This window comes from Numenius arquata, chromosome 29 (assembly GCF_964106895.1).
Source record: "Numenius arquata chromosome 29, bNumArq3.hap1.1, whole genome shotgun sequence".
Classification (NCBI taxonomy): domain Eukaryota; kingdom Metazoa; phylum Chordata; class Aves; order Charadriiformes; family Scolopacidae; genus Numenius; species Numenius arquata.
Window position 1 is genome coordinate 1,992,204 of NC_133604.1, and position 17,750 is coordinate 2,009,953.

At 67.1% G+C, this 17,750-nt stretch overlaps 2 protein-coding genes across 3 annotated transcripts; both read left to right on the forward strand.

Moving 5' to 3' along the window:
- The first annotated feature begins 2,888 nt into the window (after positions 1-2,888).
- TAMALIN (trafficking regulator and scaffold protein tamalin) lies at positions 2,889-6,601 on the forward strand. Its single transcript, XM_074164986.1, has 8 exons — positions 2,889-3,020; positions 4,619-4,668; positions 5,093-5,147; positions 5,488-5,590; positions 5,674-5,767; positions 5,839-5,905; positions 5,996-6,062; positions 6,156-6,601. The coding sequence occupies exons 1-8, from the start codon at positions 2,889-2,891 to the stop codon at positions 6,599-6,601; spliced, it is 1,014 nt and encodes a 337-aa protein (XP_074021087.1).
- A 3,674-nt stretch (positions 6,602-10,275) lies between these two features.
- On the forward strand, positions 10,276-15,663 carry NR4A1 (nuclear receptor subfamily 4 group A member 1). 2 transcript variants are annotated; one of them, XM_074164934.1, is made up of 7 exons: positions 10,276-10,470; positions 12,953-13,758; positions 13,996-14,125; positions 14,221-14,372; positions 14,446-14,648; positions 14,730-14,908; positions 14,993-15,663. In XM_074164934.1, the coding sequence occupies exons 2-7, from the start codon at positions 12,955-12,957 to the stop codon at positions 15,247-15,249; spliced, it is 1,725 nt and encodes a 574-aa protein (XP_074021035.1). In that variant the 5' UTR covers positions 10,276-10,470; positions 12,953-12,954; the 3' UTR covers positions 15,250-15,663. The 2 variants fall into 2 exon arrangements, with proteins under 2 accessions (XP_074021035.1, XP_074021037.1); XM_074164936.1 differs by lacking the exon at positions 10,276-10,470 and having other exon boundaries at positions 12,955-13,758; positions 14,730-15,249.
- The last annotated feature ends 2,087 nt before the right edge of the window (positions 15,664-17,750 follow it).

The following is a 17,750-nucleotide window of genomic DNA, read 5'->3' on the forward strand; positions in this document are numbered from 1 at the left end:
GCCATTTTGCCGCCTCCTGTGGGGTTTGGGGCCGGGTGGTGTGGAGCCGTGGTGGGAGCCATGTACGCATCGTCAATGTCCAGCTTTCCCTTCCTGGTTTGTCCGGCCTCGGATCTCAGCCTGAGGTCCCCATGTGTCCACGGAACCGTACGTCTGTTAACCAAACCCTTCTGCATTTAGAAACCAAGGTGGTGGACGCTTCGCCCTACAGACTCTTCAGCTGCTCTAACAGGACCCTGCTGGGTTGGGGACAAAGTCTTAGCGACTGTGACATAAACTGCCATAGGAAGGCCCACCATGCCGGTAGGTACATCTGCCGCGCGCTCCCCTGCCAGCGCCGCAGGCTCTCATTTCCCAGTACGAGTCTCCCGTCCCCGTTAACGGTGCAGGGTCTTCTCGAGGACGCTAAATCAGCTGCGTGACTTGCACTGACTTGCTCCCCCCACCCTCCAACTGTAGCCACACATGCATCTGCCTCAGCGCTAAACCAAACAGTGGTTCAGGCCGGAGAGGGTCCCCAGGAGTCAGGACAGGAGGACAGGGAACCCCCTACAAGAGAGAAGACTCATTTGTAGAGAGATGCCATCACCAGGCGGTCAAGACCGCGGCGGATCGGCGACAGGAACGCTGACTATGTAGCATTTATACAGCACTTTTCATGCAAAGCCGTGCCGGGAGGGGCAGTGCTCACGCAGCTGACGGGTTGCAAACATAGGAACATGCCTGGCTCCAAAAGAGGTGGTGGCAGCAGCTGGGGAAAATGTCCCATTACAAGCAGTTGAGGAGAAGATGCCACCGCCGCAGCCGGGGACAAGGAGAAGGGGACGTGGGGTGCTGGGGAGAGGCAGGTACGGAGCTTGTGCTTCTCGTCCGTGGCGCAGGGTGGACCCGTGGTACGCTGGCTTCAGAACAGATCTCTTGGTACTTATCTGACCCTTTTATTTGTTTTGTTTTGTATATTTTATTAGAAATGGACTGTAAAATAGCCACTTAGACACTTTACCTCTTCAGTATGCAAATGTAAATACAATGTAATATAGGAAATCTTTTGTTTAATATAAAACAAGGCTGTCGATTTCTGCTGTACATTATTAAAAGTTTGTTTTATTCACGTGAGGTGTTGGAGTCTCTCACCATTCCCTGCGAGGTCAGGCCGAGTTTATACCCCCCCCAGCCCCCAGAGAAGTGTCAGGGCTGGGCTTGTTCACTGAAATAATCTCCCCTTAATGTTGAATATTCCCCTTATTAGTGGGGCTGGTGCTCTCGAGACGCGTTGATCACAACAGAGGGGAGCAGAGGATGCAGCAGAGGAATTTCCAGCCCATGCAGGGATGAGCAGCTGAAATCAGGTCCCTGCCTCGGGCAGGACAGGGTGTGGGGGGCAGATCCCCCCAGTGTCCCTGTCCCCACATCATCCCCCTGCTCTCCACATGGAGCCGCAGCCTCAAAGAAGGATAAATTTCAGTCCAAACTGCCCGGCAGCCTGATAAAATCCTGTTTGCTTGGTGCTGTGCAAAGCTGCCCCCACTAATTCTCCCTAATTAGAGCCTGCCGTGAATGAGCATGTTGTCAGCCGATCAAGGGGGAAATCCGGGGTCCCCCCGGGCTCAGACTTGGCGGGGGGATGGTGGGGAGAGGGAGCCACCATCTGGGCTCATCCCCCCTCACTCCTGGCTTTGTCTGCAGCTCCTGCTGCGGCCCCACACGGTCTGACCCTGGCCTGGAAACCCAGGCAGTGCCTGAAGTGAGAGGATGTGTTTTTTTTTGTTTGGTTGGTTTTTTTTTTTAAAGCAAAAATACATTTCTCTTTTAGGAAACGCGATGGGAAAACAGGGCTGGGATGCTTTGGCCAAGTCCTTACCTGGGGTGCGAGGTTTTGGGAGCAGCCTGGGCTGTTGCTCTCTGCTCCCCGATGAAGGTTACGGTGCAGGGGGCTCGGGCCTGGCCATTGGCAAGCGCTTCCAAGCAGGAGCAGGTCGGCTCCGGGAGCCTCCCGGTGCCCCGGGGGTGGGAGGCCCGGGCTGTAACACACCCCGCACTGTTACAAACTGATTTTTTTTTATTTTTTTTTTTTCCCGGCAAATTTTAAACAAACATTTGGGCAAACCCCTTAATTCCAGCTGGAAAATTCCTGCCACCTCCGGGTGTGGCGTTGAGGGGCTGCCCGGAGCCGTGTCCCATTCGTGCCTCCGGGAATTGTTCTTCCCTCCGTGTCCCCGGCACCGGCAAAGCTCCCGCGGGATCGGTTGAAATCCTGCCCGCCCCCACGCTGGAGGCTCGGCCCGGGGCTGCGGCTGCCCCCAGGCCCGCCCTGGTTGAACCCCAAATGCGGCTTTGGTGGCAGGCTTTGTCCTGGGGGGTGACACGGCTGCTGGGCCCGGGTCAGGCTCCGGTGCTGGGAGCGGCAACGCTCCCGCCCCCGAGAAACCCTCCGCTTCCTACCGTACCGTCCCCCGGGGCGGTGAGACCCCTGAGCCCCGCGCTGGCCCATCATCATCCCCAAGGTGATCCCCGGCGTGTGGACGCCCCGCGGTGACACCCCTGACCCCCTCCCTCCCCCGCGCTGTCCTCTTATCACCCCCAAGACAGTCCCTGGGGCAGTGGCACCCCGCGGTGACGCCCCTGACACCTCCCACCCCGTCCCATTGTCACCCCGAGGTGCTCCCCGGGGCGGTGACACCCCTCACCCTCCGCCCCCCGCTCTCCCCGGCGTCGCCCCCAGCCGGCCCTGGGGCGGGGCCTAGCGCCAGAAGGGGCGTGGTTTCGAGCACTCTGGGGCGCGGCCAGGCCCAGAAGGGGCGTGTCCTCCTCGGGGAGGGGGCGTGTCTCGGTCTGGCCCCGCCCCCCGCGTGCTGATATAGCGGCGCGCGGGGCGGGGCGGCCCGGCCATGACCCTGCGGCGGCTGCGGCGGCTCCGGCCGCGGGAGGAGGATGCGGCGACGGCCCCGGAGCGACCGGGACCCGCTGAGCTGTACCGGGCGCTGGCGGCTGCCGGCGGCACCCTGCCCCGGGTGCGCAAGGTAGGGCTGCCCGCTCCCCCTCCATGCGCGCCGGGACCCGGCGCCGCTACCGGCACCGGGCTGGGGGGGGGGGGGGAAACGGGCGTGTGGGATGGCCCCGTCCCGAGCGGCCACCGGTGTCTGCACCCTGCGGGGCTGCCCCGGCGGCTTCTCCTGGGCTCTTGTCGTGCCTCGGTGCCCGCCCCCCCCGACCCTTTCTCGTGTCCCCATCCTGCCCCTCTGGCCCGGTCCTGCTCTGGTGGCGCACACACACGCAGCCTCTTGTCCTGCCCCAGCATCTTCCCAGTGTCCCCATCCCACTCCAGTGCTGTCCCCGCAAGCGTCACGTCCTGCCCCAGTATCTTCCCTGTGCCCCCACCCCACGCCAGCGTCCCCCCCAAGCCCTATGTCCTGTACCGGCTCCTCCCCACGTCCTGTCTGCAGCCTTTGGGGCGCAGGGACGGGTCCCCACCCCAGTGTACGTGGTCATGTCACCGAAACAGGCATGTCCCTGCAGCCCCCCGGGCTCTGCCCTGTGGGGAGGGCAGGGGGATGGGGCACAAGGTGCCACGGGGTCTGGTTTGGTGGGACACAAGATCATCTGCCACCGTGTCTCAGGGAAAGCCCCTCTCTGGTGGTGCTGGGGCTGTCACCGCCCCGACGCTCCCCCTGGCCCCGCGGCGCTTCCTGAGCGTTGGGGGGAAGCGAGAGCGGAGCCAACATCCGGAGCAGAAGTGGCTCTTGTGGCCGTGCTGGCGCAGGCTGGGTCACATGTGGGGCCTAGCTCCTGCTCGCTGGCCGAGGCCACCGCCAGAGACATCCCTGAGGGGGCTGGGATGTCCCGCGTCACCTCTCCATCACTGGGGTGACGTGGGGACCTGACACGACAGGCAGCAACTTTCTCTGTGGTGAACGTGTCCGATTCTGGTGGTTTTGCATTTAAATGTCTGCTGTCTGTGTTTGGGACAGCCAGCCACAGGGCTGGTGACACCCATGTGGCACAGAGCAGGGGGAGCTGGTGGCACCTAACTGCCACCAAGATGGGCCACATGCCACTCTTGAGGCACAGCTCTCCATGACGCCGGCTGCAACGCGCCGGGGCTGCCGGAGCCCAGCAGCCACGGAGGGGCATTTGGGGACAGCCCTGTCACCTCCTGCCCCGCGGCGAGGGTCCTGCCGTGCCCAGCCGATCCCTCTGCCCGCCCACGCCTCCACGCCCTCCACAACAGGGACATTGTCTGGGCTGGGGGGGGGAATTTTGCATGAAAAAAACCCGACTTTGTGACCACAACAGGGCCCCTCTGTGCCCAAGGCCCCCCTGGAGCGTGGCGTGGGGTGGGGTGCAGCACGGGGTGACGTCAAAGCGTGGGGCGAGTGCGGAGCAGATGTGAGGGTGGCTTTGAGCACTAATAGAAGCCTTGTTATGCCCAGCCGGCCAGGGGGGGCTGCGGGGCGGTGGGTGCACCCGGGTGCTGGTTTGGTGCCGGCTTGGCACGGTGCTCCCCAGGGCTTCGGTGGGGTCCTGGTGGGATGCCCCGTTTTGGCTGTCCCTGGAGGGGGAGGCAGGGGCACATGCCTCGGGACGGTGTCCCCCGCTGACGGTTCTCCCTCTGCTGCAGGCTGCGGGGCTCAGGTGGGCATCCCCAAGCCAGTCCCCGGAGGAGCACAGGTAGGGGTGGGGCTCCAGGATGGGGGGGGGGACACAGGAGCGGGGCTGGTGTGGATGTCCCAATGGGTTGGGGCTTGGGCCTGGGACACTGCTCTGCTCTGGACACCCCACGGGGTTAGAAATGGGGGGTGATTTTATGGAGGAAAATGAGGCAGGTGAGAGCAGTGATGGGGACACAGCTCCCTGGGGGCCCTGACAGCCCCGGACCTGCTGGGGATCCATGGGACAGGCTGCAGGGCTCTGGCCAAGAGTTAGGGGTCCTGTCCCAGGGAGGGGAGTGCGGTCCCTGGGGTCCTGCCCAGCGCAGGGAAAACCCAGCCCCTGAAGCCATGTTTTGGTAGAGAAGTGCCCGAGGTCTCGGGGGCGAGTTGGGGGGGGGGGATGCCATGGGCTCTGCCCTGTGCCTCATCCCCATGTCCCCCAGGAGGGTGGTGACGCTGGAGAAGAAAGCAGAAGAGACCTTCGGCTTCGAGATCCAGGTGGGTGCCGTGCCGTGTTCCCCACCCTTCCAGCCCTCACCTTGCTTTGCATCGAGGGTATTTTTAAATTGTCTCTGAGCCGGGGTTTATTTTTGGTGCTGACGGAGCTGCCTGGTTACTGAAGCCACCCCCGGCTGTGAAGACGGGGGCGGCCGGGGGGGCCTCCCTTGGGGCACAGCCATCTGAGGTGAGACACCCCCCCGGCCAGGGCCAGGGTGCTGCCCCACATCACCCGGCAGCAATTAAATACAGCAATTGCCACCTTGAGGCTGCTGCCTGGGGGTCACCCCAGGGATAAGGGAGTCCCCCCCTGCGCCTCTCACCAGGACCCCTGTTTCAGACCTACGGGCTGCACCACCAGGACAGGAACAGCGTGGAGATGTTCACCTTCGTGTGCCGGGTGCATGGCGGGAGCCCGGCTGAGGCGGCAGGACTCAAGGCTGGTGAGCGCATCCCCAGGGGGGCCAGGAGGGGCCCCAGCAGCGGAGACCAGCATCCCTGAGCCTGTGTTCCCCCCACACTGTAGGGGACACGATCACGGGGGTGAACGGGCTGAATGTGGAGGGTGTCCGGCACCGCGAGATCGTGGAGATCATCAAGAGCTCGGGCAACGTGCTCCGGTGAGCTGGGGTGACACGGGGGGGGTCCCAGGTGGCCCCTGGCACCCAGAGTGACGGCTGCTGCCCCACAGGCTCGACACACTCTATGGGACATCCATCCGGAGGGCCGAGCTGGAGGCCCGGCTGCAGTACCTGAAAGTGAGGGAGGAGTACTGAGGGGGGGAATTGGGAAGGGGGGGTTTGGGGACCCCTACACAGGCTCCTCACCCCACCTCCACTTCCCCACAGCAAACGCTCTATGAGAAGTGGGGGGAGTACCGTTCGCTGATGGTTCAGGAGCAGCGGCTAGTGCGGGGTGAGTGGGGGCTGGGGGGGGATAGGAGGAAGCTGTGGGGCACCTCCCGGCCCCCCCTCCAACCTCTCCCGCCACCCCCATGTCCCCCATCAGGTGTAGTGGCCAAGGACCCCAGCATCTACGACACACTGGAGTCGATCCGCTGGTGCCTGCAGGGTGAGGGGGGGCTGCCCGGTGGTTCCCCCCACCCCAGCGCCTGTGGCAGCGACGACTCCCTCTACCAGACCTGCCTCTTCGCCTCTGCCGACTCGCTGGACAGTGACAAGGACGGCAACAAGGATGGGGACAAGGATGGGGACAAGGACAGCGGGGGTCTTGTACCCCCCCCACCGCGTCCCCGGCCGGCCCTGACCCGCAGCGCCAGCCTCAAGTGCGGGGGGGGCCCGGGGGCAGTGGGGCGGTTGTGGGCCCGGGCCGGGGATACCGGGGAGGGGGTGGCCGTCCCCCGCAAGGGCCGGCACAGCAGCTTCCGCCGGCGGCTGCTCAAGTTCATCCCGGGATTGAACCGGGCGCTGGAGGAGGAGGAGAGTCACCTCTAGCTGTGGGCACTGCCAGGGCCCCCAGGCCTATTTATTTATTTATTGCAAGGGGCTGCATGCCCCCCCCCTTCCCTCCCCGGGGGCTGCTGGAAGGAGCTCAGGGTCAGTCCCAGGGGTCCCAGCTTGCCCCCCCGAGGCCATGAGGGTCACGGCACCGAGGGACAGACATGGGGACGCTCCCCGAGGCGGCTCGTGAAGCCACTGCTCATCTCAGGAATCGGTGCCCTCCTTGCTGGGGGGCACAGCGGGGGCCCTGCATCCCCCTCCCCTGGGGGCTTTTGTACTGCGCTGGCGCACTCAGCGCTCACCAATACAGAGACTTTTTGCAGTGGTGTGTGGCTGTGTCTGGGGGGGACAGAGCCCCCTGGGGATGGGGACGGGCTGGCTGGGGAGTGGGGACATCTCCCTCAGGGGATCCCACGGGGCTGCAGCCCCCGGCTCTGCCCCCTCTGCTGGCCACACTCCAGGCAGAAAGGCCTCGGGGTGACCAGTGTCACCTTGTGTGGACTCCTGGGGACCCCCCCTATCCCCCTACAGCCCTCGCTGCCACGGGCCGTGTCCCAGCGCTGTGGGGCCCCGGCCAGGCCCTTCCTGCCCCGTTTCCTCAGGCAGCCGGCAGGAAGCCGGTCCCGCCCCGAGCCCTTCCGCCTGCGGGGAGCGGGACGGGCACTGGGGTCTCCCCCTGCCCTGTTGCCCCTGAGGCCTACCGGGGGGAGCATGCAGAGGCCTTGGGGGACACAGAGTCCCCACCCCCCCCCGGCTGCTGCAGTGAGCACCCAAGGGGGTGGCCTTGCACAAGGATTCCCTTGCACAAGCGCACTGTGCGAGGACTGAGAGCCCCCAGCCCTCTGCTGTGGGTTCCATGCCTCAGTTTCCCCTCTGACTTGTGCCCATTCCTGGCTGGGCCATTGCGTGTTCAGGGAGCCCCGGGGACCCCCAGCTCTGAGCTCCTGCACCCCACAGCCAGGCCCTGGCGTATCTGGCCGTGGCTCAGGCCCCCAGGACCTCAGGGGCGTCTCCAGGGGGGTTTAGGGGCGTAGGGGGCTGTGCTGCAGTGGGGTGTGCATGCGTGTGCTGCGGGGCTGTGTGTGCACACGTGTGCCTGCGTGTGTGCGTGGGGCAGGGCTGCGGGGGTGTGCGTGGGGGTGTGCGTGCCAGCTCTCTGCCGCTCTCCTGCCTTGTCCCCGTTCCAGAATGGCTGCGGACTTGGACATTTATGGTCTGGCTCACAGGGCCACGCTCACAGCACCCGCCCGCACGTGGCCAGTGTCGGGGCGCCCTGTCCTCGTCATGGGACACCCCCCTCCGCGGCAGCTGCCACCCCACGCAGAGCTTTTTTTAGCCCCAGCCTGGTGCTGCGTGTGCCCAGGGCTGGACACTGGGTCACGCGTGGCACCAGCTGAGACGGGCAGTGCTGGCGGGACCACGGCTGTGGGGTACGGTCCGGGAACACCCCGGAGCAGCCTGTCATTACTGACAAATATAGGCCAGGGGCGGGGAGCCAGCACCAGCCGTGGGCACCCTTTGATCCAGCGACACCCACCCCAACCCCAGCCACACAGGTCCTAGGGGCAGCGGGAAGGGATGGCTGGTGGCCACCATGTCCCTGTGTCCTCACCAGGATGTAGAGGTGGATCCGACGCCCCAGGGCTGGCACAAGCCAGGGCTCCCCCTGCATGTCCCCGTGGCCTTGCCAGGGTGACGATCTCGGATTTCCTGCCCCGAAGCCGGGGTACAGCTAATCCCAGGTGCGGGGGCCGCCAGCATCACGCTCCTGCTGCCATCAGTGCCACCACCAGCTCGGCCACCAAGCGAGGGGTGTGAGGGGGCTATGGCTGGCCACGCTCTGCAACCCCGGTGGCTTCAGAACGCCCGGCCTGTCCCTGTCCTGGGGGCTCCTGGCCATAGCCCCGGGCTCGCACTGGCTGTGCCCCCCCCCGTTTGCACGGCCTGTGCCCCCCAGCACGGGACCGGCACCGGCTGGGCCCAGCGGTAGCGCCCAGTTTGCACCGGCTGCGGCCCCCGTCCGTGCCCCGGTACCGGCGACGCCACTGGCGGGGTGCGGGGACCGAGGCGGGTCCCGGCCGAGCGCGGGGGATCCCCTCGGGGGCGGCCCCGGTGATGCCGCGGGATCCCGGGGACGTCAGCGGCCGGGTGTGACGTCATGGGGCCCCCGGCTGGGGCGGGCGGCGCGCGGGGCTGCGCGGCGGCAGCAGCCGGGGCCGCAGCGAGGTAACGGGCGGCGGGAGGAGGCGGCGACGGCCCCCGGTTCCCGGCGCCGTGTCCCCCCCGGTCCCCGCCGGGGCCGGGCTTCCCCCCTTGCCGCTCCTCGCGTGGCCGGGGGGGCTCCCTTGAAGCCAGGCAGGGTCCCGGCGCCGGGGGTCCCGGCAGCTCCTACCCGAGCCCGACCCCGCCGAGCCGCCCCGACGCCCCGGCGAGGGGCCCGTTCCCGACACGGGCACTAAAGGAGTGGAACTAACAGGGGTGGCACTAACGGGGGAGACATTGCTGGTGGCACCCCTTGTGGTGCTGCAAAGGGCTGGCACTAGCGGGGGTGGCGTTACCGAAGGCTGGCATCGCTGGTGGCACAAACGAGGTGGCGCAAACGGGGGGAACATTGCTGGTGGCATTAATGGGGGTGGCACAAGCGGAGCGGACATCGCTGGTGACATCGCTGGCGGCGCTGCAAAGGGCTGGCACTAACGGGGGTGGCATTGCTGGTGGCACTAACGACGGTTCTCCCATCGGTTCTCCCCATCCCCGGGACGGGAGAACGGGGTTCTCCCGCCCTGGACGACGAGGCACGGCGGGCTGGGTCCCCAAGACCTCCGGGAGCGGGTACCGGAGGGTACCGGGTCCCTCCCCGCCCATCCCTCGCCCTCCCGCGGGCCCCTCACGGGCTGAGCTCATCTTTCCAGCCCGCGGGCGCCGTTCCCGGCGCTGGGCGCCAGCCAGCAGCCGCCGCTCTTTCCATCGCCCCGGCCAGGGTCTCCCCGCGGGGAGCGGGCGGGGGGGGACGGGACCCCGAATGTCCCGCACCCGGGCACCGAGCGGGAGGAGAGCGGGGGTACCGGGGGCGCTGAGCACCTAAGATACCGGCATTGCGGAACCGGGCATACGGGAGAGCACCGAGGATACCAGCACCGGGGTTGGGGGGGTCCGGGGATGCCGGCACCGAGGGGGCACCGGGGCTGGGGGCATCGGCGATACTCGCACCGAAGGGATACCGGGGATGGGGGCAGCGGGGATAACGGCATCGAGGGGACACCGGGGATAAGGGCACCAGAGGTATGGGCACTAAGGGGACACCGGGGATGGGGGCACCGGCGATACCCTCACCGAGAGGGCACCGGCGACGGGGGCACCAGAGATACCGGCACCGAGGGGGCGCCGGGTATCACGGCACCGGAGGTACGGGCACTGGGGCACGGCAGCAGCGAGGGGACACCGGGGATCCCGGCCCCCGGAGGGACCCAGGCCCCGCTGCCGCCCCTGCCCGTCCGGGCTGGCCGCTCCTCCCGGTGCCGACACCGGTGCCTCCCTCCCTCCCGTCCCTCGCTCCCGCCGGCGGCCCCGGGAGCCCCGAAGGGGGGGAGGGGAGAGCGGGGGGCGCCCGCGCTATTTTTAGCCGGGGCCGCGCGGGTATTTTTAGCGCGGGCGCCGCGGTTGCGTCAATGGAACCCCGCGTGCGTCACGGCCGCGCCCCCGCCGGAACCGCCCCCCCGCACCTTCTACGGCGCCGCCGTGCGTCACGGGCCCGCGCGCCGCCCCGCGCGTCACCGAGCGCTTAAGAGAAAGTAGTGGCGGGGTCGGAGCCCGGCGGAGCGGGGACCGGAGCGGGGACCGAGCACCGCCGCGCCGGCACCCGGGTATGGGCGGCAGCGGGACGCGGGGAGCGGGCGGGGGGCAACGGGGGCGGGATGTCCCGGCGTTGCGCGCACCGGGAGGGGCACGGGGTCGGGTGTCCCGGGTGGCACCGGGGCAAGCCTGGTGGGGTGGCCCGGTGACAGCGGGAGGAGTCGCTTCGGGTGTCCCGGTGGTGCCGGGGAAGGCGGGTGCGAGCCCCCGGAGGTTCGCGGGGTCGGGCGTCCTAGGTGGGTACTGGGGCGAGCCCGGTGGGGTGTCCCGATGACACCGGGAGGAGTCGATTCGGGTGTCCCGGGTATCATCGGGGACTTGGGGTGCGCGCACCGAGAGGGGCACGAGGTCGGGTGTCTCGGGTGGCACCGGGGCGAGTCGGTTCAGGTGTCCCGCTGACACCGGGAGCGAGTGGCGGCGGGCGTCCTGCAAGGTACATGGGCTCGGGCGTCCCGGCTGGAGCCGAGGAGAGCCAGTTCGGGTATCCCGGGCGGTACCGGGGAGAGCTGGGGTCGTACGTCCCGGGTAGCACCGGGAAGAGTTTGTTGGGATCTCCCGGTGACACCGGGGGCTCGGGACAGTGCGCGTCCTGCAAGATGCGTGGGGTCGGTTGTCCCGGCGAGCCCCTGCGCCACCGGGGAGAGTCGGGCGTCCCGGTGGAAGGGACCGGGCGGTGTGCACCATGCGGGGTTAGCCCTCGGGGCTACCCGGCGGCACCGGAGAGAACCGGGGAGGGGACGCGCACCGCGTGGGCCGGTAGAGTGAAGGGTCCCGGTCCTGGAGGTCCCGGGGCGAGCCCGATGCCGGGCTCCGGGAGGAGCTGCGCTGGACTGGGAGCTATTTCTCGGGGCTGCACCCGGCCGGTGCTGGGCTGCGGAGCCGGGACTGAGCCGGTCGCCCCACCGGGTCTGGCTGCAGCTGGGGAGAGCCCCGACCCCCGGGGACTGTCGGGGGCAGAACCAACCCAAACAGGCCATCAGCCCCGGGGTCCTGAGCAGAGCGGCTGCGGAGCCGGAGCAGGCAGGGAAGTGCAGGCAGCACCAGGGGCACAGCCATTGCCATGCAGGCAGGAAAGAGCAGGCAAGCCCCCCCACTGCCCACGCAGGCCTGGCAGCGGCTGCGTTTTGGCAGGGCAGGGCAGCAGGTGCCGGCAGGGAGGTGGGCAGCATTACCCCCCCCCAACGCTGCCGGCTGCTCTCGCCCGCCCGCAGCACAGGGCCCGGTGCCAGGGGCTGCCACCAGCCCACATGGGCAGCAGCCTCCAGACCTGGGCACAGGCAGCTGCCTGCACTCCCAGAACGAGGAATCTGCAATTACTGCCCATCGGCAGTGCGGGGGTGGCCGCGGGAATTTTTGCCCGATCCCCCAAGGGGTGGTTTTATGGCAGGGGGGACCCAGAACGCCACCAGCAAGCGGGCAAGGGCAAAAGCATTTGAATAAGGAAGCGGTGATGGTGCCGGGCGCTGCCCGCTGCTGCCAGACAAACCCTGTGCCGGGACCACAGGATGGGTCAAGGCTTTGCATAGCCCGGCTGGCAATTTGCAGCCGGGATTTGCATGCCGGCGAGGAAAGCTGCTGCCACAGAGCCGGTGTCCTCCGCTGCCATGTCCCCAGCATGGCCTCATGCCTCCTCGGCCATATACAGGGACAGGAGGCAGCCAGAGGGTCACTGTCCCCTCTGAACCCACCCTCTGAGCCCGGCACAGCCCTGGACGGGCACAAACCCCACCGGGGCACCGGGAGTGGGCTGGGGGCTGGTGCCACCCTGCGGGTGCCAAGGCTGGACCCACGCTGGGTATTTTTAAACCCGGCTCCCCGGGTGGGTATCGGCTTTCTGGGCATCGGCGAAAGCTGCCCGGACTTGGCCAGGGGAAGCCGGGGGCTGGCGGGAGAGCTGGCAGCGGTGCCGTGCCGGGGCTGTGGCGGCCGGGGGCCAGGAGCGGCGTGACCTTTAAAGGTCTGTGAGATGAATTACATTATCATCTTGCCATCAGGGTGACTCCTGGCTTGGCTTTCAGCTGGACCTGGGACTCCTGTTACGTCTTACACCGGGCCGGATCCGTGCTGTGGGGTTGGGGGGCTGCAGGGCCCGGGGGGTGGGCTCCTCTTCCCCTGCAGCCGCCGAGTCTGGCTGCCTTTGCTTTTCCAAAAGACCCTGAAATGGGTCACAGGGGGAGTGGGACCCTCGAGCTTCCAGCTTCCCCTGGCCAGCCGCAGGGCTCGGGAATCTGCCGGCCGCATTCCTCCCTCCTTCCTTTTCGGCGGCTTTGCTAAGCCAGCGTTTTGGGCAATGTCCTTTGCGGCCATTGGCTGCGGCGTGACCTTTCCTGGGGATGGCAGCGGCCACCACCGGACAGCCAGCATCTCTGGGGGTCCAGCTCTGGCACAAGGGGGGGATCCTGGGGAAGCCCAACGGTCCTCACCCCGTCTCCATCCTCCGGAGGGGTTGGGGGTGGCAGTGGGCTCCCCGCTAACACCCCGCTCTCCCCACAGAGATGCCCTGCATCCAGGCGCAGTACGGCACGGCAGGTGCTGGCCCCTGTGAGCGCTGCCCGGCTGAGCTGCTGAGCCCTGAGGGCAGCCGATTCCCCATGGAGGTGGCCGGAGCAGACCTGGCGGCAGCCCCCGCCCTGCCCAGCTTCAGCACCTTCATGGAGGGCTATGCTGGCGAGTTCGACGCCTTCCTCTACCAGCTGCCGGCCGGCAGCCAGCCCACCGCCACCACCGCCTTCAAGCTGGAGGACTTCCAGGTGTATGGCTGCTACCCCGGCGCCTTCGGCGGGCAGCCGGATGAGACCCTCTCCTCCAGCGGCTCGGACTGTTACGGCAGCCCCTGCTCCGTCCCCTCGCCCGCCACACCGGGCTTCCAGCCGCCCCAGGCGCCGGGCTGGGAGGGCTCCTTCGGGGCGTACTCGCCCCCACCGAACTATGATGGCGGGCGGCCCTGGGCTGAGCCAGCTAAAGGCAGTGGGTCGCAGCCCCCCTACTTCGCCTTTGGCCCCCCGGTGCCCAGCCCCAGCGGGTCCCCTGGGACCCTGAAGGGGCAGCCAGGCCTCTCGCCCCGCCTGGACCCACGGCTGCTGGACACAGATGCCTTCACCCTGGCCCAGGGCTCTCCCGGGGGCTTTGCCGGGCTGCCCCTGGCCCCCGCCTCGCCACTGCTGGAGGGGCCGGCGCTGACCCCCATCAAGGCTCGGAGCCCCGGGGCGGGTGAGGGCCGCTGCGCCGTCTGTGGGGACAACGCTTCCTGCCAGCACTACGGCGTGCGCACCTGCGAGGGCTGCAAGGGCTTCTTCAAGGTAAGGGGTCCCCCCAAGAGCTGCTGCCGGGATGTTCCCACAATGCTTTGCAGCAGCGAGAGGATGCTGCAGGTCACCCTGGGGAGGGACAGGGCAGGGATCGCAGCCCCAGGAGCCCTTCCCACAGACGCAGAGCCGGATGCCGTGCTGGAGCGGGAGGCAGGGGAGGACAGAAGGGCTTTTGTTTGGTGGCCGGGCGCCCCAGGCTGAGCTTGGGCCGCTCCTTCTCCCCCACAGCGCACAGTGCAGAAGAATGCCAAGTACATCTGCCTGGCCAACAAGGACTGCCCCGTGGACAAGCGGCGGAGGAACCGCTGCCAGTTCTGCCGCTTCCAGAAGTGCCTGGCCGTCGGGATGGTCAAAGAAGGTACCAGGTTCCCATTCTAGGGTAGGGTGTACTGCTCCGCAGCCCATCTGCCTGTGCTGAGGACAGACGCACTCATTGCATGTCCCTTGCTGCAGTGGTCCGGACCGACAGCCTGAAGGGGAGACGGGGCCGGCTGCCCTCCAAGCCCAAGCAACCGCTGGATGCGTCCCCTGTCAGCCTCATCACCTCCTTGGTGCGGGCGCACATCGACTCCATCCCCAGTGCCACCAAGCTCGACTACTCCAAGGTAGGGCCGGTACCACCCCAAACCCTCCCCGGGGCTGTGCTGGGGCCTGATCCTGACCTGTGCCCCACGGCAGTTCCAGGAGTCAGCACCGTGCCAGTTCGAGAAGGAGGATTCGGTGGACGTGCAGCAGTTTTATGACCTGCTCACTGGCTCCATGGACGTCATCCGGAAGTGGGCTGAGAAGATCCAGGGCTTTGCCGAGCTGCCCAAGGAGGACCAGGACCTGCTGCTGGAGTCTGCCTTCCTTGAGCTATTCATCCTGCGCCTGGCGTACCGGTGAGCCCCGGCATGGCACGGTGCAGCATGCCAGGGAGCCCTGGGCTGTGGTGGGGGGTTGACACGTGGCTGTCCCTGCAGCTCCAAGCCAGAGGAAGGGAAACTCATCTTCTGCAACGGGGTGGTGCTGCACCGCCTGCAGTGCGTGCGGGGCTTTGGCGAGTGGATCGACGCCATCCTCGAGTTCTCCCAGAGCCTGCACCGCATGAGCGTCGATGTCCCCTCCTTTTCCTGCCTCGCCGCCCTCGTCATCATCACAGGTGAGACCCCACTGTGCCATTGGCCCCTTCCCCATCCCACGGCCATCACCCTGGCCTCATGCCTCTGTGTGTCCCCCTCCTTAGACCGCCACGGGCTGAAGGAGCCGAAGCGGGTGGAGGAGCTGCAGAACCGCATCGTGGGGTGCCTGAAGGACCACATGGCGGCAGCGGGGGCTGAGCCAGGCCGCCCTGGCTGCCTCTCCAAGCTGCTGGGCAAACTGCCTGAGCTGCGCAGCCTCTGCACCCAGGGCCTCCAGCGCATCTTCTACCTGAAGCTGGAGGACCTGGTGCCACCACCCCCCATCGTCGACAAGATTTTCATGGACACGCTGCCCTTCTGAGTCCCCGGAGGGAACTTCTGCCACCCCTGTAGACGCCTGGGATCCCCCCCCCGGGGACACCTGGGACCCCCCCACCCAGGGATGACCGGGTCCCCCCTCAAATACCTTGGGGACATCCAGGTCCCCCCCATGTGCCTTCACAATACTGGGTGCAGACGCACAGCAGCCCCGGTGCCTTTTACCGCCCCCCCGGGGGGGCATCGCCGGTGCGGCACTCCCCTTCTCCCCTGTAAAAATGCCCCCAATGTAAATAGCGAGCGGCCGGATCCTGTACAGAGTGGGGGGGCATGGGGACAGGGAGGGGGGCCCAGCCCCCCCCCAGCCTCATCCCCCTCCCCTTTATATCTTTTTTTTTTTTTTTTTTTCCTGTTTTGGCCGTTTTCTGTATATAAACTTGTACGTATATTGAGAGCCACTGAAAGGGGCTGTTTCTCTCACGCGTCTCCCCCCGCCCCGGGTAATATCATCTATATTTAATAGATGGTAATCTGGAAGCGGGGGGTGGCTGAGCACCGGGGTTGGGGACAGACGACGGGGTTGGGGACAGCCGGGGTTGGGGACAGCCGGGGCGCCGGAGCTGCACGTTGCCCACGCCGCTGCCCTTGAACCGTCACTCACCCCCCCAGCGGCGGCTGCCGCGGCCCCGCACCTGTCGCCCGCCTGATTTATCCTCCCCAAAATAACCGGGAAGCGTGACCGCGGCCACCCCCATGTCCCCAGGGACGTGGCCATCAGCAGGGCCATCCCCCGGCGGGGTGGGGGGTGGGGGGCACAGTGTTTGGGGTCCCTGTCCCAGCTGGGCTCTTAGGGTCCCGGTGCATGAGGGGGACACGCCGGGCTGGCGCAGTCCCCCAGCTTGTCCCCTTCCTCCTGCTGGGGACAGCCTGGCCCCAGAGCAAATGTTAATGGGGACACCAAGGGCCGGTGCCAAACAAGGGCCACATTGAGGCGCCGGGCCGGGGGGGCCCTGCGGCGGCACACAACAAGGGCCCCTCTGTCCCCCCCACCGCCCGCCCCCGCCATGGGGAGAGCACTGACGCATGGCAGGGCCGCGGCCGGGGGGCCGGGAGAGCGGCGGGGATGGGGAGGCACAGGGGGGGTTACCAGCATGGCACAGCTCGTGGCTGTGGGGCAGGAGCAACCGTGCCATGCTGTGGGGCAGGAATGGCCGTGCCCTGCCATGTTGGGCCGTGCCATGCCGTGGGGCAGGAATGGCTGTTCCATGCCATGGGGCAGAAATAGCTGGGCCATGCCGTGCTGTGCCGTGGGGCAGAAATAGCTGTGCCGTGCCATGCCGTGGGGCATGAATGGCTGTCCCATCATCCATCGTGGTGGTGACCCACACCCTGAAGCCACCAGGGAGGGCAGCCCCTGGCATCCTGAGGCCATCAGCTGGGCCAGAGTTGGGTGTCAGGACCCTGTCCCCTCCCTGTGGCGCAGGACTGGCCTCTGCCCGCCCTGTCCCTGGCCCCATCCCCTTGGCAGGGGCTGCTGCAGGAGGGCCAGGGACGACAGTGCCAGCGGGACCGGGTAAAAATAGCCCCACGGCTGATGCTGGCCACACTGGTTGCCCCGGGGCTGCACGGCACAGACACATGTGTCACAGTGCGTGCCCGGCCCTCTGCCTGGTGACACGCCACCGCCTCAGCCCTCCCTGCTGTTTACACCAGGACACATCCCCACCACGACGTGGGTGGCCTGATGCCAGTGCCCCAAATCCCTGTGTCACCGTGCCCCTGTGTCCCCCATGTCCATCCATTCCCGTGCCCTCCATGTCCCCATGTCCATCCTTCCCCCCGTCCCTGTGCCCACTCTGCCGTGTCTCCAGTATCTCCTGTGTCCCTCTGCCCTGTGTCCCCATATCCCTGTGTTCCTTGTGTGCGTTTGTCCCCATGTCCCTCCTTTCCCTATGTCCCCGCGTCCCCCATGCTGCCGTGGTCCCGTGTCCTTGTGTCCCTGCTTTTCCCGTGCCCCCATATGGGTGTCCCCCCATGTCCCTGTGGCCCCATGTCCCTGCCTGTATCCTGTGGCCCCTGTCCCCATGTACATCCCCGTGCTCTCTCCTCGTCCCCTGTTGCCGTGGCCCCCCCGTCCTGAGCCATGGCACTGCGGGGGTCACAGGGGTTATTGGGGGTCACCGGACCCCCCCCAGTCCCCCGCAGTACCGCTCCGGAGCCTCCAGCCCAGGGGGCGCTGTGCGCTCTGGAGCGTCACGCGGAAGTGAGCCGCTCTGCGCCGCGGGAGGACCAGCTCTGTGGTGCCCCTCCCCGGAACGAACCAAGCGGGCGGCGGTACGGGGGGTCGCGGGCCGCAGAACGGGGACTGGAATTCCGTTCCCGTGGTTGCACCGCCGTTCGGACCGGCATCATTGGGTGCAGAATTCACAGAGAGAGGGGTAGGTTGAGGAAACACGGCTGCTGCAGCGGAAGGCGCCGTCCTTTCGGTAGATGGTGCATCCCGACCTCCCCTACGTAGGTGGGCTGCCCCACTTCCCTCCTCCC